The 23,432-nt window shown below is 44.3% G+C and overlaps 1 protein-coding gene across 10 annotated transcripts in view; it reads right to left on the bottom strand.

Moving 5' to 3' along the window:
- Nucleotides 1-23,432, bottom strand: part of AOPEP (aminopeptidase O (putative)) — a 357,345-nt gene that overhangs the window by 24,420 nt on the left and 309,493 nt on the right. For 7 of the 10 annotated variants that reach the window (XM_073021366.1, XM_073021364.1, XM_073021372.1 and 4 more), the window contains one exon: nucleotides 3,143-3,259. The exons of the other annotated variants lie outside the window; for them this stretch is intronic. In XM_073021366.1, the coding sequence (XP_072877467.1) occupies nucleotides 3,143-3,259 (117 nt within the window). The remainder of the gene's footprint in view (nucleotides 1-3,142; nucleotides 3,260-23,432) is intronic. 10 annotated transcript variants of the gene reach the window in all.

Here is a 23,432-nt window from a genome sequence, read left to right as displayed (position 1 = left end):
AATACAGGGGCCACAGCAGGTAAAGAAATCTGCCCCCACCAGGTCCCAAACACCCCTGCCCTGTACTGGAGACCTGCCCCATCGGCCTGGGCAGGTGTTTCTGCACCAGCCACCTAATTCAACACGGGCCCCAGCGCCCGCAGTGTGCTCAGTACACAGCCTGCCTCACTCCAGAATCTCTGGCCCGCTCTCAAACGGCTGCCATTTATTCCGTATGTAAGACCCCGGAGAGCGACTGCAAGGGACTCTCCTCACTTGTTTAGTCAAGGAGAAGCACCAAGAACTCAGCAGGCATCCCTGGGACTTTTTCTACCAAGTAACAATTCCTCCTCCCATGAAATGTCCTGTCACTTAAAGGCAGCTGATTATTCAACGAAATTCCCACAATTAGTGTTGTAATAAATCACACTTCACTCATAAAAGTTTCTAGAAAACACCCTGGTTGGCCAAAATCCTGTTGCTTTTTTGGTTCTAAGTGACATTTCAAGGAAACTTCACAATGAGATAAGCTGTCGGTGTAACTAACCACACGCCAGGACCTCCAGAAAACTTCACAACGAGATAAGCTGTCGGTGTAACTAACCACACGCCAGGACCTCCAGAAAACTTCACAACGAGATAAGCTGTCGGTGTAACTAACCACACGCCAGGACCTCCAGAGTTTGGGCAGAGGCACCTTTTTCAGACACACGCCAGGGTCTAACCTCTCTCTCCACTTGATTTGGCTCCTGCTCATCCCCGACCTCAACCCTGCAGGCCCGGCACGGGGGTCAGGAAACCACGGATGGGGCTGCAGCCAGGAACGGTGTATATGTTTCCAAATCATTTTAAAAAGGAAAAAGGGCCAGGCATGGTGGTTCACACCTATAATCCCAGCACTGTGGGAGGCTGAGGCAAAAGGACTGTTCCAGGCCAGGAGTACGAGACAAGCCTGGCCAACATAGTGAGACCCTATCTCTCTCAAAAAAAATTCTTTTTCTAAATTAGCACATGTGGTGACGCATGCTTGTAGTCCCAGTTACTTGGGTGGCTGAGGCAGGAGGATTGCCTGAGCCCAGGAGCTCAAGGCTGCAGTGAGCTATTATCACACTACTGCATTCCAGGCTGAGCAACAGAGTGAGAACTGTCTCCAAATAAATAAAAAGGAAAGGTGGGGAAAAAAAAACAATTATCTGGAGATGGGCTAATTACATCAAATTTAAGTTTCAGGTCCGTAAAAGTTTTACTGGCACACAGCCACGTCTGCTATACTACTTATGACAGCTTCATGCTACAGCAACAAGGCTGAAGAGCTGCCACAGAAAGCGTACGGTCTGAAATATTAACTGCCTGGTCCTTTATGGAAAAGGCTTGCTGGCCCTGTGCCGGCACACACCGAGTTCACACCTGCGCTATGGTCAGCTCCCTCCCGCCTTCAGGTCGCTCTGAGTGGCCTGAATCCCCCATCTAGGGAAACCTTGCCCGACTTTATCCTGTACACCGCTCTTGTCTCAAGCTGTCTTGTTCATTTACTCAGGAACTGTCTTTTCAGAAGAATGTAAGCTTCCTAAGGGTAGCTAACTTTGCCTGTCATTTCTATATTCCTGATGCCTAGTGGAATAGTGGAATATTTGTGAATCACATGAACACAGACCACACTAGTTATATAAACCAGGCAAAGATGTAATGAGGCCCCAGCACCTCATCACCAGGGTTCTAGCTGAAGAGACTGCCTTGTCTAGCACCATGACATAGTTTGCGCAGTATAAAACAAGCAACTAAATAAAACCTGTTCTACTTCTCAAAGGTTCTAGGAGGTTATATATAACAAGTAAGTTGAGCTGTAAGTTAAGAACAGGACATGTTTTATGCTAAACGGAAGGGGCCACCTCCTGGCTTCCGGACATCAAGTGACAGGTGCCCGGCGCCTGCTCTGGTTCTCCCCTCTGGTCTGTCCATCCCCATCACAGGTCCTGGCGGTTCGGTGGTATTCCACCCTGATCGAAACACAGCCTAATGACTGTATATAGCAAAGTCTTTTAAGCACTAATTAAAAATAACAGTCTGGCATTCGAAAACTCCTATAAACAAAAATGTAAGAGCTGAAATAAACAGCAACAGTTGCAAATCTGGTCTATGCTCAGGTGGGTAAAAAGCTACACGTCTCCTCTGGAGTTTTTCAATCACTCAAGTTTATGGGGTTTTAAAATGCCTAACAATGGCCATCTTACCTTTTGGTTAATAAGGACCAGGGCTTTTCTCAATTACTCCATTTAATGATTATAAAATTCATTACAATAACATTTAACCTAATATATCCCAAATATCACTAACACTATAATCAATCGGGAGACATTAAGTTATTTTGTCTTTCTTCATTCAATGCCTTCACTATTCATTGTGCATTTTATACTTACAGCACATCTCAACTCAAAATAGCTGCATTTAAGTGTTTAACAGCCACACATGGCTAATGGCTGCTGTACTAGACTGCACAGTTTTAAAATGTTCAAAACCAAACTTACTTTTCTGCATTTGGGGAGTCTTACATAAAAAAGGTTTTGTTTAAGCTCTAGTTTTTACTTAAGATGTCTGAATATATTATTTACTACTTTGTACTTTTTTAAAACTCCGGAATTTGTCTTAGGATTCACACTGCATTCCTCACAATAAGGTAGAAGACATTAAGGACTACATCACATTGCTTTCTCGCAAGCATCCAGTTGACCTCTCCAACCACAGCTGCTAGATTTAGTTTTAGTTCCCTTTACACATGGCTCCTTTCCTGCCCTAACTGAATGCAACCAAGCAGCTCTGACACATCGGAGCCAAGTTTCCTTCATGGGCAACAGAACGGCACCACCGTCAGTCACACAATGACCCACCCAAGTTTACAACTCAAAAGCATTCCACTCAATCCTTTAGGAGACTTATGTCCATCTTTATGATTTAAGAAGAGGGAAACACTTTTAAGACCTCAAAATACTCTGGTTAGAAGAGTAAGTACAATCAGATTAACGCACTTAGTTCTTCACTCACACAGCAAACACATGGGATTTTGCTAATAGAAATGGTGGTTTCAATAGTTTGGGGCTGCAATGGGATCACCATCCTTCACCAACAGTGGGATCTGCTGGTTAAACTCCGGGGTGTTCCTGGTTACCTCTGCATCCTGATCCTGGAGGTGGTATGTCCTCTGGAGGCTTTGCAGAGTTTGGTGGCTCAGAGTCTTCTGCTCCAAGAGATGCTCCAGAAGCAAGACCAGCTGGTCTGGAAGAAGCTAAAGACAAAACCAAACAGCCTATGAAAATGCCATTCAGCTGATGAGAAAGTAAACCCAAATGTTCAGACTGAAGACCGCATACCCAGGGTAACCTGGGTGCTTTCAGCATATCTCGGCAACATGGAAAGGCTGTGAAGCTGACTTTTGTGATTCCTCAGGGTGTATATTGTCTGTATTCCCGAAGACGCTGCATTCCGGGGTCTGATTAGGCCCCGTTTTCCATGACTAATCATTTCAGTTTTATACTTAGAGCAGATCAAAACTGTGCTTATCTTAATAAAACATTATCGTGGTTTACTGGATCTCTTCCTTTACAGCACGCATATACCAGAAAATACAATTTAGCCTAGACAAAGATTCAAGGAGCCATCCAATTATAGGCAAACACCTGGAAATTTCACAGAAATAAGACGCGGCATGCAGTCCCTTTTTCACCACATAAGCTCTGTAAATACACCTGCTGCACACTGAGAGAGAAAGAGTACATACTGAAAGAACTGTCTTCCCTCCATTACGAGAATCATAAACTTATGATCCATCAAAAAGCTACAAAGGCCGTAAGCAACTATATGTGCCGCTGTACACACAGACACACAAGGTCACCCATATTCCTGAGTTCTCATACAGGAACGGTCAAAAGTGACGTTACAAGTTGAGGGCAAAGAGAGGAGGTAGTCTTCCCGTGGTACAAAAACAAAACACAATGTATGCGAAATACAAGAAATGAAGCGAAGCACGCGTAAGACTTCATCCGTGTTACTCGCTACGGGGCAGCAGGGCTAGGACTGCTGGCCCTGCGAGATGGGCCCTGTAGTGCACTGGAGGAATAATCAATTTGAGATACGCCTTGTAGGAAGTGAAACACATTTATTCTAAAATCAAGATTTTAAAATTTACCCTATGAATTCCATGGCTCTCTCTGCCGAGCTTCTCTCCATCCCTGTGTATGTGCAGATCATCTCTGTCAATCCAAATTACAGGTCTGGAAGCTGGTATCACATCAACAGTACATTCGTAAGAACACCTGGATTTTAACTGCCACTTTCTGATGCTCTAAAACAATTTTTTTAAAGTGCTGGTTTCCCTTCCTGCTCCTCATCTTTCTGCCCCCAAGTGTGCACTCTGCCTGACCCTCCCTATCCCTTACCCCCTCACTCATTCACACACTCACTTATATTTTTCCAAAAGGTACGCGGGGGCAACAGGTAGACAGCAAGTACTGCAAACACCACACCCACCGCACCATTCCACAAGGTATCTGTTTTCTCACCTCACCCTTCTAAGTTCTGAGAAAGTCCCACTTGCCTACAGACAGAGGCAGAAAGAAGGGAGACAGGCACCAACGCAATCACTTGGTTCTTGGGTATATTCTGTACTTCATAGCATCGCTTCATCTGAAAGGCATGCTGTGGCTATTCTCTCAGGAGAAACAAGGTGCCTTCAGCAAAACTGCAGCACGACCAGCACTGACTCCGACCCAAGGAATTACTAACGCTCCATTTCTTTTCATGGGAAGTCAAGTAATTGCAGCATGTTTTAAAGATATCAAATTACTACATAACTACTTGTAACAAAATCACCCATCTACCACACAATATTAAAATGAAATCTGTTTCACAGAAGAGGCCAACCCCAGGCCCCAGCCTCTGGCAGGCCCCCTCACCATTCACACCGTGAACACTGCCGGGCGCGTGTGGTATCCAGCACTTCTGCCCAGGCAGCCCAGTGAGACTGGTTCCTCTCTCCCTCTGCCCTCCTCCTCCTTGCTGTTCATCTCATCCCTCAGCCTCCTATGATGTTCCAAGAGACGTGCTTTTCTGCAGGAGGCTGAGCCTTCAACCCATGGCCTCAAGCACCCCTAACCCGTCTCCCGGGGCCACTGACTGAATGCCCTCCAGCCCTTGAGCCCTCTTCCCAGTGCCTTCCTTTTGACCCCAGTCGTGGGCTCTCCCTGCTTCATCTCACTACTACCCTTTGTTGTGCTGCTGTCAAACAGCAGCTCCACCAGGGGTACCCAGGCCAGGCCACCACAGGATGGAGACCTGCTCTACCCCACAGACACTCAAAACTGGTGAGCAGCATTTCTTAAGACAGACAGTCCGAGGACAACAGGAGCCTGGCATCGAGACCCCTCCAGACAAAGGCAGGCAGGCTTCGGGGAACGGGCTCAGCCTCACAGAGAAGCAATTCTCGGCACCACCGGCACCCAGACCAGCAGAACACCCTTTGCCAGAAGAGGGGCCTCGTTTGCTGACTAAATACAGAAGGAACCATTCCTGCCAAACTGCAGAATTACAGGGAGGGGAGAGGAGAAAGAAAAGCATATCCCCATGTTATACACTTGTGCTAACAAAGACGCCTCCTGTCAGAACTCTCGTTTGGGATTTGGTTTAAACTAAAGACACACACTGAGCAAAGAAACCCTGAGTAAGACAATAGCTTGGTCCTCAACTTACCCCAACTAGGTTTAACCAACAGATACAGCTCCAGTTTAAAATCCAACAATTACCAATACGTGAACCTATAAAAATACCTGCATTCATACTTGTATAATCTGAGCTTTCTTTTAAGCTGAAAGCTCACGCATCTCTACACAGAAACAGAACCAAAAGGATCAACGGAAGCTTCTGTCCTCTCCAAATTTTACACAATGAAAACCTTTAAAGCTCTGCTCCCAGACTTGCGACCGTGAGATGGAAGGGAGGGAGCACACTGACTCTCATTTGAGAGGTGAGGAGCAAGGGCGGACACTCCCCTCAGGTATCTGCTCCCCCTAAACAAGGCCCCGACCACAGCGCTGCCACAGCCAGCCTCGTGCTCCCAGGTTTCTCTCAGTCCCATTCTTCTGAACAGATTTGAAATGACTCTCACTTAGTAAACAACCTGTAGCCATCCGGCTTTTACTTGTAACTATTCTAACTCATGGCGGGGAATGTAGTTTCTGAAAAAAGTAGGGAAAAAAAAATCAGTGAACAAATGCTATTTTGGGACACAGACAATAGAACTAATAAAGCATCTTTTATTCGCAAAATACACATGACAACATTTTTAAAGGATGAGATAATAGACCTTAAAAAGAGGATACTGAAACAAAAATGTAGTTAAATAGCTTCAATACATTTCTCTTTGTAAAATAAACATTTGCTCCCCGTAAAGCCACCCTACAAATGAAGAGGTAGTGGTAATGTAATAAACCGAAACGTTTGTAAAGCAACTGAAAGAGACCACATATCAGCAGATGTGCTCAAGGCAGCAGCGGGTGGGGCGGTGCGAGGAGCCCAGGGCAGGCATGGGGGAGTGGGACATGCTCTGTGGACCACTCCACTTCCACCACGCGGAAATCAGAGCAAACTTCACGTGACTTCTAGGCCAACTGCGTTTATTTATTCATTTTAAGATTAACTGAATTTTAGACTGAAAGGCCAGCTGTGTTTAACACAGCAGCACCGGCGGGGAGAGAGGCGGCTTTGGTCGTACCACAGAGCGATTGTGAAAAATAAAGGACCTCACCGCCGAGCCTCACCACCTAAGAAATAGCTCCTTCTTCAAACATTATCAAAACAACTTGCCTTCATTTCTGGGGGCCTAACAGTGCTCACACCCACAGCTCAACAGCGACAGGAATGCAAAAGTCCTTTCCTTTGCATAAACAAGAAATCCATGATGGGGTTATTTTTTCCATACGGAGACCAGCTCAATATTTTTAAAATGCATCTGCCTCGGAAATTTACACAAAATAGGACTACAAGGTGCCAAAGTGATGTGGGTATTTGCAAGAGAACTTCACAGAACTATAAAACTTACTGAAATGAATACAAGAAATAAAATGCTACACGAGGTCAGTCAAGTACAAATGCTGCTTGCTAAGGATTTTAGAAGTCTGTGTTCTACTCTAGACATGGAAGATTTCACAGTTGCTAAATACTAAGAACTGTACAAAGAAAACAGTCCACCGCATGTTTTCCCAGCTTCAGAGTCGACGCAAGCTGTGCGACTTCCAGGGGTTTGGGAGAGGTTTTACGCATGCTCTTGGAAAGAAAACACGAATTTTCCAAACCCACCCTCCTCAACTAGAGGCAGCTCAACAAAAAAAACCCCAACTCTCCCAAAAGCCTCTTACTGCTGTCATGGGGGCGTCACTCACTCCGCGCTCCCAGAAGACCACCCACGCGACTGAGGTCCCGCCGCCACTTCTTCCGTCAGCATGATCAGAACAGGCCAGCTCCCCTCCCGCATCGGACATGGCTCACGACTGACCTTGCAGAGGCAGGGCCTGTGACAAGAGACCAGCGAAGGCAGCCTCCAGGCCCCAGTGCCTGCAGCCCTCCGACAGCAGAGGAGAGCACCTCCCGGCCAGGCCCAGCTGGTGCGCCACTGCCTCACACAAGAAAGTCACCGTGCGGCTCCCCAGCCAGAGAACAAGCCCGGGACGAAGGCAGCCGAGGGCTGACAGTGGCGTGAGTTCTATTATTACCCCATTATCACTCTGGGATCTGTGCCTAAATGAAGCGTGCTTCCTCCCTGATGCCATTTCCTTTTATCCTGGCTGGAGACTAAAAGCGGATCAATGGGGGCAATACATATGATGTCACTTCAATTTACAGCCATGGCCTCCCCCTCTCCAGTCTGTCTGAAACACACAGAAAGATCAATTCTTCCCAAAAATGGTTAAAAAATGCTTAGGGAGCATTCTTCTTCCAGAAAAGCATTCTCTGCTATATTTGTCTATGTTACTATGCAGGGAACTGTTTACACGGAGCAAAAACAGAAGACACGGTGGGGAGGGGGAAATCTCAAATTCTGTATGCTGGAGACTTGCTGGCTGCAATTCAACACAAGCAGGGTCCTTTGAAAGTCACACGCAGGAGGCCTTTGGGCAGAAGCACAACAGAAACCGGTTTTCTTTTGCCCCTTGGATTAAAAAGGTGATCCCACTGACACAAAGTATCTTTCATTTTTATAGAGTTCCCCCAAAGTCAGACAAATCCCCTTTCACTCTTCCCAGAAAACATACCCACCACCTCAGCAGACCCTCAGGTTGCCCCTCCAGTCCACAGGAGGAAACGGCATCCACTCACACGGTGCCCTCATTAAAGGAGACGGAAAGCTTGGCTACAGGACACGAGACAGAACTTATAAACTAAGTCATCTTCCAGACTCGGCTCTGAACCAAATAAAACACAGTGAAAATCTCTACGCTGCATAAATTTTCACGTGGCTTTTCGACAATAAGGCAAAATTAAGATATAATCAATGAAGTTCCTCAAAACTAAACCAAGAGTTCTCCCTCCTCATAACCCAAAAAGAAACAGAAAATGTTCAGAGCCACAGAATCCAGGGGCGGTCAGCCTTTACTGCCCACACACTAGCCAGGCCACAGTCTTCAACAAATGGTCTTCTTCCATCTGTTACTTTTTAAATGATAAACATTTCTAAGACACAAAAGTAGACAACTTAGTGATATGTACACATACCAGAGTGTCTGCCCAAGAGCCTGCCTACTAGGATACCATGACAGAACTGAAATGCATTTATTCTAAATTAGTAATTTGTATAATGGAAAAATACCACTGGTTTGAATTGCTGCTGAAAACACAATTCAGAAAAGAAAAACCTCTGTATGTTGAAGCAAAAACATATTTTAAAGAACTGTCAAAACTTACAAATAGAAGTATCTACTGTTCACATTATTTGTGTGGCATAAAATTGGATTTGCCAGCAAAGGAAGTCACCAAATAATTAAGAGAAAAAAAATTTTCTTCAAAATAAAGAAAATCAATCAATTGGTGCATATTTGTCCAGCAGAACCAGTTATTTCTGATTACCAAACATCGTTAGGGAGTACGTCTATAAACGAATTTTGGAAAGAAAATTCAAGTAGCAGCAAATATTCACACAGCTCATTTTAAACAGAGAAAACCATATTCATTAGATTTTTGGGAAATTCTAATAGTTACAGTTCAAAAAGATTACTGCAAATTTTGAGCCATGGTTTGCTTGTGAAGTTTCTAAAAGTGGCATCACAGAACCTAACCTAAAACAGATACATATCATTAGCAAATACTATCTGAAATAATGTATTGGCACAATTCTCACGTTTCCAGATTGCAAGGGTCAAACGTTCCCATGCTATTATTCCCCTAACTCTTGCTAAAAGCATATACTATATGCAATCTAACACAAAAATATTAAATGACAAAATATGCACTCCTCTGGTCAACTGGATCTCGTACAACCATGTGTACATTAATATTTTATGTTGTTATATATGTCGGAAGCATCATAAACACTCAAACTGAAAATTTCCAAGTATTTCACAAGAGATGCGTGGGATCCCTGTGTCTACCTCTCTGACCCCAGATCCTGCCAGACCAATTACAAGGGGCCAAAGGGAAAACATTCCTGATCTGAATTTTATGCTTCTCAAGAAAATCACCACTCATGAAACAGAAACTGTAAATTCCTAAGTGATTCCGTCTATTCACCCTGCCACAACAACAATGGCATGTTTAATATATGGCTTGTTTAATATTCCTAAAGAAATTGGAATACTTTAAAGTATAAGAATATTTCTAACTCTTCTTGCATTCACATTTTCATAAAAATTTCCTTCTTTTTGTTTCCTTAGAATTAATGCTTTTTCCACAAGTGGTAGCTCACGCCAGTAATCCCAGCACTCTGGAAGGCCTAGACAGGAGAATGGCTTGAGCCCAGGAGTTTCAGACCAGCCTGAGCAACACAGTGAGATCTCGCCCCCTACCCACCCCCCAAATTAGGTGTGCTGATATGCGTCTGTAATCACAGCTATTTGGGAGGCTGAGGAGGGAGGATCATCTGAGCCCAGCAGTTGGAGGCTGCAGTGAGCTACGATTAATCCAGTAGACTTCAGCCTGGGCAACAGAGCAAGACTCTGTATCCAACAACAACAACAACAAAAAGAATTAATGCTCTTACCTAAATTAATAATGGTGTACTTAATACTTGATGCATTTATCTTGAAGGAGAGTATACATTTTATAATTCTGAGTTCCTAATTTACAAACAGTGACACTTGCTAACTCCAATTAGCCCAGCATATGAATATACCTTTACTGTAAAACAAACGATTAGCTGAGTCTATGAATCAAAACATCCTACCTGGTATGTAGCCATGCAATGGAATACTATGTAGCTATTAAAAAGAATGAGATGGAATTATTTTTGTAAGATGGGAAGATGGCAAGAAATGTTTTTAGAAAAAAGGTTCAGAATAAAATGTAGACTATGGTTGAATTTGCGTAAATTACATTCTAAAGACATAATAGTAAGGAATGCTTTGCGTCAACTGTTTCTCTGAGTAGCCTTCCTGAACTCTCTGCCCTCCCCTCTGTCCGTTTCTCTGCTTCCAGCTCAAGCTGAAATATTTTTCTGAAATCATGCTACAAGTATTTCCTAACAATTCACTTAAAAGAGAGATCTACCTTATGAAGAAATTCATTACCACAAGTAAACCTAAGAACACTGAGAACGACTGGGGCATGTGCTCTAACCAAGTGCTGGACCAGGCAACCAGAAACCAAGCATTTCTCTGAAGCCGGTCCGGTAGCTATGGGAAGACCTCCCAGCACGAAGTGTGCACCGAGAAACCTATCACTGTCTCTCCAGTCTTAGTCATAACATTTTAACATTGGTTCTGTGCAAGCAGCAATCACAAAGTGGAAGAATTTAAAAACTTCCAAATATTCTGTAAATAGATACATAGGAAGCACAGCATCAGTCACATGCTCAGGTTTTTACGCTGTCACTCAGAATACTAACAAATTATAAAATACATTCAGATTTTTTTCCCAAGGGAAAAAAACAGTCATTTCATCCAAACCCAGAATTTCATCCTTTCTATAACTTCCTACATTACTCCAATATGTCAAAAATCAAAATCAGATGGTGTAGGATTATTTATTACGAATTTAGTAATTTTAGTTAATAATTATATCGACATGATTCTTCCTTGGTTAAATGCTTTTTATACAGCCCTGTATTCCTGGTGAATAGTAATCTATACAATGCACAAAATTACTGTGTTCCTATGGACAAACAGGCAATCATCACTAACATTCAGTGTGATAATACAGTTTTTCCTCTAAATTAGAAGGGATTAGCAAACGGGAAAAAACTCAGCTCTTACAGAAAATACCTATCTTCAGAATTTCATGTACAGAAAATAGTATCCTCTTTTGAGTTTAAACAGGAATAACTGAATTCAAAGAAAACTATATTTTAACTTCTATAAAAAGAATGTACATTTTTAAGGTGTGTCTTAAATATTGGAACCAGATTTTGCTCATTTCATGTGCTATCTACCCACATCCTTGATAGTCAAATGTTCATCACATTGAAATAAAGGACTTAATGCCCAATATAGTAAGAAGAAATAATAAGGTAACAATGTTGTCTGCAAGAATAGCTGTCAATTAACAATCCGGTGATTTAAAAGAATTTATTAAAAGCAAATTTATACAGCAACACATGAAAATTCAGACCAGGCGTGATTCTCATTCCTCAACAAGAACATATCTAAAAAATACAAATTTATCAACTTACAGTTTCATAAACATTCTTTACAGTACAGATCTGGTTGATGATTCTTCATATTTAAAAAGCTAATGGTAAAACGACTGAAATGCCTCTTTAAATGTAACAAACCGTAATTAATGAAACGATAGCTCTGCAATGTCTTTAGAAAGCGAATAGATGGGTTGTATGAGGTATTAACAATCTAGTTCGCTTCATTGTGCAAAAACTCAACTGTATGTCTTAGAGAGATCTCTCCCTTTGCCTTCCATAGTCTCCTTGTTAAAATTTACTATTAAGGATTAAGGGTTTTTTAAAATCAAAACTCACAGTTAAAAAAAAAGTATGGCTGGGCACAGTGGCTCATGACTGTAGTCCCAACACTTTGGGAGGCCGAGGCACATGGATCATAAGGTCAAGAGATCGAGACCATCCTGGCCAACATGGTGAAACCTCATCTCCACTAAAAATACAAAAATTAGCTGGGTGTGGTGGCATGTGCCTGTAGTCCCAGCTACTCGGGAGGCTGAGGCAGGAGAATCGCTTGAACCTGGGAGGCGGAGTTTGCAGTAAGTGGAGATCACGCCATTGCACTTCAGCCTGGGCAACAGAGCGAGACTCCGTCTCAAAAAAAAAAAAAAAAAAAAAGTAAGCCACGAAAACATTTTAGAGATAATGACATAACAGTTGCTAAGTGAGAAAATGAACAGCAACAAAAGGACAGTGAAACCAAGTCAACCACTCCGATCCTCAGGTTAGACAAGTGATTCAAGTACGGACACACACATACACTCTTAGCAAATCCTGAAGCAGGAAACATAATTTATCAATTAATTTCACTCTTGGGTATTTATTCTGGAGCCGGAAACACTAACATTCCATTACTCTCAGTTCCTGTCCTTTCTTGTGCGTAGACACACAGTCAAGACAACATAAATATCTTTTTGGTCACATTTTATTTTCTAATATTATTTTCTATCAAATCCAAACTAAGCATAAATTTCAGCTGCATGTCTACAATTTGTCAGGTGGTTTCTGCCATCAAGTTGACAAAACAACCTGTCCATTTGCAGGGACAGCCAACCACAACTAAGGAGCAGGGGGGAGGTAGGGAGCACGGTGAGTCCAACTACATGAAGGATTGCTGGAAAAATAATGGAACTTGTTTTCATTTAATAAAAATGTGTTGCGAGTACTGTACAATCTCCTATCCAAAGTTTCAGTTTTATTTCACAGAATGATTTAATGTCTACAAGGCATAGGAGTCACATTTCCTCCAAATTCTGCACAGTTTTGGATTCTCGTCCAGACAGTTTACACACTAGATTAACTGTGAAAAGTGTTATGAGGAATAGAGCAAAGGATTAATTTCTTAACAGTCTCTTGGACATGTAGGGAAATTCACGCTATTGAAAATAAAATGGATTTAATTTCAGGAGAACAAGGGCAGAAGTCTCAGATTTTCCAGACATGTTTTAACTTTCCTACATTCCATAGGACAGAAAAGGCTGCCTTGCCCATGTGTATCGTGTGAGAGGGTGATGCGAACACCAAGTCTGTCTGCCCTGAAGTTACACATTTGCACAAATAGCTGAATAATTCATAAATTAAGGTACTGCCTATCACAACAGAAACTATTTTCAAGGAAACAAGTAGACAGAAACGGCATTATAAAAATGTTCTTTTATGTCAAAACGTCACTTTACTGCTATGAGTTTAGACATAATCTTAGGTCTACTGTGAGTTCCAGCCTGGACACAGAGCCTGGAGTAGCCTGAATTTGATAGGGGAGCAGGGGATCTGAAATGAGACTTTGCTGCCAAAAAAGTATTCTCTTACATAATTTCAAGTACTTGAAAGTCAATCAACGAGTCTTCAAAAATGCAAAATGGATACTTACAAGTGGTGGCTAACTATGGATCTAAAATCCTGGTAGGTCTTTTCATAGGCATTGGTATGAACATGATTAAAACCTAAGATGTGCTTTCTAGCAATAATCTAAATTCTCAAATGTATGCAACACTTTAGGAAATTTTTTTCAGACAAATTTCGCAAAAATGGTTAAGTTTCAGCACTTCTAGTATTTCTGTATCTTCCTTTACATATGTAAAATGTGCTCCTACAAGAAAAACTATTTTATTGGAATTTTACTTTGATGTTAAAATGTAACATTTCCTATAACTTCCAGAAGTTACAGGAATAACATTTCTAAGCTTTCTGATTATTTAAATTTTAACGGAAAATAGTCTATAGAAAACCATACTTTCCCTCCCTCCCCTCAGTATTCCTATTTATCTGCAGAAATTAAGAATTTATCTTTAAAAAAGAGGCTAAAATGAAACATAGGCTTTTAATTGTTTTTCTTATATACATTAAGCTGAAAAAGAAGCAAAACTTTTAAAATGCTCCTGTGGCTACTGCTTGCATCCCGCATTTTTACAGAATTTCCCTTTAACATATCAGAGTTCCAACGGAGCAACTATAATCTCCACCTTATACTTCAAAGTGAAGCTTGACTCCTTTAAAACAAACCGGCTTGAAAAACCAGTGAGCACAGATCCTCAAAAAGTGAAGTGGAGAAACAAACTTTAAATTTTCTAAGAACCACTTTTCTTCTGATGTCACGGTACAGATCCTCATCTAGGAATTTAACAAGTAAGAGCTAACTCTGACAGAGAAATGTTTGAAACCTCACAAGCTGCCCCTCTCTGGGGAGCCCAGTCCTGTGCCCTAGAGCCGGGGTCTAGAGCAGGCTCCCCCCGCGGCGGCGCAGGCGAGGCCCGCCGGGGAGAGCGCGGAGCCGGCCCGGGCCGCAGGAAGGCAGGAGAGCCCGAGTCGGGCAGCCGCGCGCGTGGCTGCAGAAATCCCAAGCCTGGGCCTGCAGGGCGCGCCACTGTCTCCCCGCTGATTCCTGCTTCGTGTGAACTTTCCCGAGCGCCCCGGGACGTGCGTCTGCCTGGCCGTTTTGACCTGAAAGCCTGGGAAATAACACACGCACGAACTCACAGTTCCGACGCCTGTGCCCTCGAATGCGCTCTGAATTTACCAGGTCCCCCCAGCTTGGAAGAAAGCACAAGCAGCCGCCGCCACTCAGCCACCTCCCGCCGCGCCCGGGGACGCAGCAGCCCCGCTCCCACCCTCCGCGTCACCTGGCGGCGGCAGCACGGGCTAGCAGCCGAGGCAGGCGTGGGGCCGCGCGAAGCCGAGGCTGGAGAGGGCGGGGAGGCCGCGCTGCTCCCGTCCCTCTGGTCCCTCCGGTCGCCCCGCGCGGTCAGTCTCCAGGCCAGGCCCCGCGCCCGCCCGCGAGTATCTTGGCTGCCCGCACCTCGCCCCGCCCCTGCGCCCAGGCCCCGCCCCGCCCCGCCCCGCCCCGGATGGGCCGCTCCCACCCGGCAATTACTCTAATGAGAAGTTCTCATCTCAGCGCTTCCACAAGGTACAAACCAGCCCCAACACGGCCGGCAATTCAAATGGCTTTGAGAACAAAGGCAGTCATAGCTGTAGCAATTTCTCCTCTCATTTACACAATGTGAGAATTTTCTCTCTTTGCATATAGTATTTAAGAAAAAAAGTTTAAAACTGTAGCAAACATGCCATTTCACAAGGGTATTAGTATTACTGTGGAAAAACACCAGACCTGGCCGGCTTCAACTAAAAAAAAAAAAAAAAAAAAATTCTTACCAATAAATACATAAATAAACTTTTAAGTTTGGTCCCTCCTGCAGAACAAATGTTCCTGGACCACGTGGTGGAAATTGGCAACATGCTGAGGTGTGAGAAGGCTGTTTTCTTATAGCTTACAGATCATGTGAATAAAAGAGCAACAAACCACCCAGGGCAGCTTTCCGTAAGAATAAACAATCTATACACTCCTTAATCAGCACTGGTGGAGGCTGCTAATTGTTCACACTAAAGTCAGAAAAAACAAAATGCCAGAGATCAGTTTTCTGTGTGCAAGGATGGCTTTAATGGTTAATTATTGGTGTCTTCATCCTAAACAACCAGAACATCTGCATGGCAAACAAGAAACCCGTCTCATTTCCAATCTTGCAGCAATCTCAGTAGATAAAAGTCACCAGAATCGACCCCAACAACAAAATCAAAAATTCCAACAAGGATTATGAGGAATGTGATTTATTGAGAATAGGTGAGAGGCAGGCATTCCTAGAATGCACTTCACAACGAAACCAGAAAGATGTGGCCCCAAACCACAGGATAGGGACCTACCTCAGGAAGGGAATTGATCAGGGCAGTTTTCCCTAGAAAACTGTAGTAGTCCATTCACAAGTTCTGCATGTTAAACTCTTCATTCTAATTTTAAATGTACATTAGAATGTTGTAGATGAGAAAAATTGTAACTAAAACGTGCTTAGAAAAACAAAACATCAAAAACAAAGCCTACTTTGCCAGTACAGATTTGATCTTTAAATAATCTGCATCCATTTTAAAGAATTACTGAACAAAGTTTATGTGAAAGGTTAAAAAGAAAATCAGGCAATGAACTACTGAATGGAGGAATATTAAAACCCCACCACTATAAAAACTTTGCATTAAATAGGCTGAGAGTCTTCCACTTTCAAACTGTATTTCTTTTTTCAAAAATAGATTTTAATTTTTAAAACATTTCAGGTAAGTATGGCTTTCAGTACCATTCCATGCATTTATAAAATGTGAGCTAAAATATCTCCATATATAAGTCAAGGAAATCCTTAACTGTTCATGTGATAGAAAACTTAGTACTTTATTTTCTTACAAATGCCACGTTTGGTAACTAAATTTGCCTCTCTAAATATTAATATGACAAATAGCTAAACACAATTTAAATTGTAATAACCACTTTAAAAGTTAATCATTTTTTAAACAAGAAAATCAACCGATTTTAAGTTAAACAGAATAAGAAACAATTTTTTTTAAAGTGAGCACTTTCAAATGCTAATATGTCTACCTGAACTTACAACTTTAGTTCCCTGAAAGTAAGATGACATTCTTAAATACTTAAAACTAAGAAAATCAGGTGTCTGGGAAGTAAAAATACAGAAAGGACTCCCAAACACTTGTTCTGCAGATGAAATAAACATGGTGAGCAACTGAGAATATAGGGAGAAAACTCCTTCAGAGAAACTGTAATATTCCCAGAACACTTATCCTCCCTGTCTTCCCCACACTCAGATCCAGAAGTCATTGTTAGCTGGGTCGATTTCTCTCTGGACAGCAAACAACACTCCCGTTTAAATGTTAAGAACACTGATAAGCTTTATGTACGTTTTCAAATGCATAAGAACATTAAAATTAAACATAATTCCCTTAAAAATTAAGTCCGTTTGAAAAATTCTTATATACCTTTAAAAAACAAACATTCTTTAATGAGAGACAGAAAGAAAGAAGTTTCACAAAATACACCAAAACATTCTTGGCAAAAGTAAATCTCCACTTCAGGTACCTACGCTATCAGTCTCATCGCTCACACAAGCATTTTAGCACGTACTTTTAAAAGCAAAAAGCCACTGCCGATTAAGTTGCTCAAATTTGCAATTCTGCTTTCAACTAAGAGGTAGAGAGTAAGCCTTGGGATAAGCCACGAGAGGTCTTGAGCGTATTTCCACTTCAGATAAGCAGCTCTCACTAACATCACAGATTTCACCTATCAAGTGATTCCCATACTATTTGTTCGCGCTACTTTTATAATCAGCATTTCGCTTTTTGGAAGCTGAGTTAGTGGCCCTAGTCCATATATTGTTTTGAAAAACCCGTATCTGGGAACTCGTATCTTCCTTTCCAGCCCAGCGCAGTCCTCCGCCGGCCAGCAGCGCTCGGGCCACCTGCGCACATTCCTACCGTGGTTCACGGCGGGGGCGGCGGCGACCCGACCACTCTCCACCCCGAGCGGCCGGCGGCACGGGGCTGCTCCCCTCCCAGCGGGCTGCATGTTCGTTTAACCAGGGTCAGGGGAGCGCCGCCGCCGGACACCTGTCCCTGGAGCGCCTCTGTGAAGGCGAAGTACGAGGACCACGCTGATCCACAGGAAAACAAGAGAAGAGCTGGCCCTTAGGAGCGGCGGCTGCCACAGCGACCCCTGACCCGAGGCCCCCGGGCGGTGCACCGGCCCGAACCAGAGCCCTCCGCGGAGAGGACCCGGCCACCAGCATCCCTGACCGCGCTGCAAGGTGAGGCGAGCCCGGGCCCAGGCTCCAGAAAACCTCCGGCACGCCCAAACGCCTGGCTCCAACGCGGGGGCACGCCTGCACACGGGGTCTCACAAAGGCAAGTCGCGCTGCACCTGGGGCCTCTCACCGACTCCCGTCGGCAGCAGACAGCGGAGCCCAGCCTGAGCCGCCCCACAGCGCCCCGGCCCCGGCGAGCCCAGCCCGGTCCGTCCCGCGCCGCCGCTCTGCCAGGACGCGGTCCGCCCGCCACGGGCGACGACACCCCCTTTCAGACCTGCCTCCTTTCCTCCCAGCACCGTGAGTTCGCGGACGCTAGGGGCGCCGCTGGCTGCGGAGTCACCCGGACCGGGGTCTAACCCGCCTGGCTACTCATCTTGTGACCCTGGGCACAAGCTCTGGGAGGCCCAGCTCTCCAGGGTGCCAGGACACAGCACCATCCTTGGCACGCCCTTTCTGGCTAAAGACCCCCGTTTCTGAGCCTGAATGTAAAACGGCCCACCCTCCTCCCCATGTTCCTTCAACACCAGCTCTGCACAGCCTGAGATGTGCGCCGCGAGGGACGGAGGCAACCCACGAACGACCAAAGGTAACCGCCAAATGTAAACTACAGGTGCCAAGGAAGCGCTCCACTCTCCCCCCTCCCCTACTGCCAGCGCCTCTCCAGTGCAGGCCCCAGAGGAGCACCAGGCCTGCCTTACCACCAGGTGGGTTCCCTGACGCCCACCCCGCGCTCCTCTCTCGCTGGGGACTGGACAGTGACACGTATGCCTGTGTGTGCAGGTCACTGCTCATTTCCAGTCCGATCCACTCCTCAGCCCTTCCACAAACCCTTCCGCAGCCTACTCAGCCCTCTGCCTGGAATGCCCTCTACTCAAACCACTATTCAACGGGTCGCGTTTTCCAAGAACCCTTCACCAATCTTACCCTTCCAGATGAAGGCTTTGCTTCATGGATTTTACTCTCATTCATTTCCACGTGGGCGGTGACGCTTTTCTGCCATACCGCAGAATTACCGGAGTGCTGCTGCGCATGACGCTCCCATTTCTGAGCTCCTTGCAGGCCTGGGCTGTCTTTACTTTTAATCCCTCCTCACTCCCACCCCCACCTGCATCCAGAGGAGCCAGTTTTGAATTAATGTAACCTGTCTTGTAGCAGGATCCAAGTTTCCATTTGTGCCCATTAGCAGTGATTCTTAGCAACTAAATGATGAAAATATGTTAAAACAGAATCAACTTTAAAAGAGAAATTCAAAGATAATACTTTTTAAGCCTTACACCATTAATTTCACAAGCAAAAAAAACCATTACAGGTAAATGTCGTATCTATTTCGCATTTTCCCTAGGAAGCTGTTGACAGCTTAACCACGGCAGCTCTGCTTTACGCAAATGCAGATGGTGCTTTTCTCCCAGAGAACTTCGCGTGTGTTACCTCAGATGACTCTGCAATGGCCTTGTAGACAGCAGCACACATTACCCACAGTCTTAGATGACTGGGGAAAGACAACACGGAAGGTCAAGCCACTTAATACACAATAAGTACACAGCGGTTACAACTATGCAAAAATTTTGGGCTGGGCACCACGGCTCACATCTGCAATCCCAGCACTTGGAGGCCGAGGCTGGTAGATCACGTGGGCCCAGGAGTTTGAGATCAAACTGGGCCAAAACTGTCTCTACAAAACATACAAAAATTAGCCAGGCATGATGGCATGCACCTGTAGTCCCAGCTACTTGGGAGGCTGAGGTGGGAGGATCGCTTGAGTCCGGAAGGTTAAGGCTGCATTGCGCCCTCATCTTGCCACTTGTACTCCAGCCTGAGTGACAAACTGAGATCCTGTCTCAAAAACAAAACAAAACAAACCTAAAAATTATACAGATATGTGCACAAAAAAGGATGCTTACAGTGTTAAAACTGGAGTATCATTTTAACTGGAAGTTTTCCTATAAAGTGTTAGTACAAATTATAAAATAAAAAATGTCACAAGACAAAGCAAATGATTAACTTAATTATTCACAAGTCAATAAAACTATAACTGAATCATTCTTTTAAATAGAAATGCCAATTTCCCTCAAACTAAAACTATAAATTAGTTTTATGTCACACTGAAAATTTCTCTTTATAGTCAGTAGTGGGCATGTTAGACATTACAGTATAACAGAAACTTCATTTAAGCAAAAGTACAAATGACTTTTTCTACTATAATAGCATATATCTGTGTATGCACATACATTATTTTTCCCATGGTAGTTATGAGAAGCTGTAAGAAAACTACAAAGCCACTAACTACCCCCTACCTTTTTAAAATTTTTGTGTAGATGTGGGGGGCGGTGGCTCATTTTGTTGCCTAAGCCGGTCTCGAACTCCTGGACTAAAGAGATCCTCCTGCCTTGATCTCCCAAAGTGCTGACATTACAGGTATGAGCCACTGCACCCAGCCAAAAAACTCGTATCTAATACTACACTCTGTATTTGTCAACTATCTGACCCTATGAACTCCCCAATTCACTGCCCTTTACATTATCAACATCCTCTGAGGTTACAGGCAGGATAATGGCCACATTACCTGGCAAAAGGGAATTAAAATTCCAGATGGATTAAGGCTGCTAATCAACTATGAGATTACCCTGGATTATACAGGTGGGCTCAATGTAACCATATAAGGGTCCTTATAAGTAGAAAAGGCAGGCAAGAAAGAGAACCAAAAAGACAGCAGCGTGAGAAGGACTTTGCCAAACCATGCTAGCTTTAAAGATGGAGGAAGGGGCCATGAACCAAGGAATATAGGCAACCCTAAAAGCTGGACAAGGCCAGGAACTAGATTCTCTCCTAGAGCCTACAGAAAAAAAGTGCTGTGGACACCCTGACATTAGCCAATGAAGGCTGATATTGGACTTCTGACCTCCAGATACTATAATAAATTTGTTTTAAGCCACAATATTTGTGGTAATTTGTTACAGCACAATAGGAAATTAATACACCTGAGTTTCAAGTTCCTCATAATCAATGTCATTGCTTCTTAGCCTGTTTGGTGCAACACCTAAAGACAATGACATCCTTTATTTATTTATTTTTCGAGACGAGTCTTGCTCTGTCGCCCAGGCTGGAGTGCAGTGGCGCAATTTCGTCACTGCAAGCTCTGCCTCCCGGGTTCACGCCATTCTCCTGTCTCAGCCTCCTGAGTAGCTGGGACTACTCGCGCCCGCCACCACACCTGGCTAATTTTTTGTATTTTTAGTGGAGATGGGGTTTCACCGTGTTAGCCAGGATGGTCTCGATCTCCTGACCTCGTGATCCACCTGCCTCGGCTTCCCAAAGTGCTGGGATTACAGGCGTAAGCCACCACGCCCGGCCAGTGACATCCTTTAAAATCTCTCGGCTACACTTGAATTCATCAGCTTCCTTTTAAGAGAGGAAGGTTTCTTCCCATTCCCTCCCAGATCCCTAAGTGTGCTGCTTTATAGATGGTTTCAGGCTCAGCTCTGGAGGTGGAAGAGTCTGCTGGGTTTGAGGGGAGGGGAGAAAAGGCGGCCAGACAGGAGGTCTGTGGGCCTTCTGGGTCTGGTTCTTGAACTGCCCTGCTGCTTTTACAGCGCCACGGAGGCCGGGGCAGAGCGTGTCAATGAAACAAAGGACAAACATGAAACAAAGCGCCAGGGGCCACCACGTCACGATCCAATCCAAGAGCGATTCCAGTTAATGAGTAACATAACCCCACCACCTTTTTCATGGCTTTAATTATTACGGCCGTAAGAAATATTCAAGCCATCCCTGTTTAGTGATGTTTTATTTACCCCTCAAGGCTAAAGTCTTCATTAAGTGCAGAAGAGTTGTGTTCAGTTCAGCACATATGGTGAGATCACAGACTGGCCGACTGTACGTTTTTAGTGTCTCTCCCTCGCCTCTCCGCCCCCCACCCACACCCACCCTCCCGAGGACTCTGAGTACACAGTTCACAATCTCAATCTGGCAGTATCACAATTTCACATTACCACAAAGAAAATTTTTTTTTTAAATCTTATTTCTGAATAGTTTTCCTTATTCTCAATTTTTCTAGCACAAATCCATCTTCTCATAAGGCCATTTCCTACACTGATTAAAGTGCAAGTCACTCTTGCTACAAAGGAGTCTTTCTTTGCCCCCAAATGTTTCACTCACATACATGAAAACTGGCTAAGTTCCTGAATGGCACAGAGCCTTTTGGTTTGAGAAGCCTGACAAAATGTCTAAGTAGTAAAAAGAACCGGTAAAACGTGAGAGCCTGTTATTTATTGCAATTCATATATCCACAAGATCAACAGTCATTACTTGCCTCTTTTTTTTTTTTTGGTGTGGAGACTTAACTCTGTCATGAAACTCCCTGATTATGGTATTTTCTGAAGTTCACACTGTTATGTTTTCTAAAGGGAAACGATTAGCCAGCCATAGCTTTCCAGGCACAATCTTTGAGGAAGCGAGACTGTTTACCGTGTTTTCTATCAGAAAAGGAATGTTTGCAGCTCATCTCCACTTGGAACAATATTTTTATCTTTGGCATATTTTATCATTTGGCATTGCTGTCATTGGAGCTGCAAAAACACAGGAGGAGCTAGGAAAATCCAAACTTCTGATCCTGCACTTTGCAAGAGAGAGGACGAGCTGGGTGTAGCTCTGTCATGTGTGGCCCCACCTCCAGGAGCTTGGGCCAGGAGGGAACTGGGAATGCCTGTGCCCATCAGCAATAGGCATCCTGGGGGCACCCGGTCAGAAAGACATACAGGAGGGGAGGGCGAAAGGTCCCTGCTCTCCTCTTTCATCGCAGAGGCGGAGACAACTTCTGAGGAAGAGCTGGAATCCTGGGGTCAGGGGAGGCAGCCCAGAGGGAAATGCACATGGCCTGGGCCTCACGCCGTTCCTTCAGAGAAAGGGGGTTACCACGTGGCTCTGTGGCGGCCCTAAGGTGGGAAGATGAACTTGGCTTTGTGTCTGATCATCCACTTTATTAGCAGGATCACACACCGTGGTACACAGCCTTTCTTCTGCTCCAGTTCTGAAGACACCATTCCTGGTAGCAATATAGTTCTAAATGGGAATCATAAAATACACAATAAAGAGGCTGGGCACTACAGTTTACAGAGGATGGGAAAGCAAAGTTGATTTTGTATGTGCAACTGTTCCTGTCAACGGACGAACAAGCCTGTGGGAAGGGACTGGGGCAGCAGAATCCCCTGGTGTGGCTCTGGCCTCACAGTGCCCTGACGGTGCCTCCTCTCTCCTCTACCCACTGAGGTCCCCTGGGAGGGAGGAGAAGCCACCTGTAACCTCTTGCTTCCCAGGTATTAAAGCAGGGCTGATGAGGCCTGTGCCTCTGAGCTCCTCTTCAATGCCCCAATGCTATTTTTATTAACTCCAATAGCATCTTTAACACGCTTTAGTTCTGTGGGAAAAGGAAATACATCAGTCATGCAATAACTATGAAA

The sequence above is a fragment of the Chlorocebus sabaeus genome, chromosome 12 (assembly GCF_047675955.1).
Source record: "Chlorocebus sabaeus isolate Y175 chromosome 12, mChlSab1.0.hap1, whole genome shotgun sequence".
Taxonomy (NCBI): Eukaryota; Metazoa; Chordata; class Mammalia; order Primates; family Cercopithecidae; genus Chlorocebus; species Chlorocebus sabaeus.
Note: the sequence above shows the minus strand (reverse complement) of the source record. Positions and strands in the feature narration are given on the sequence as shown.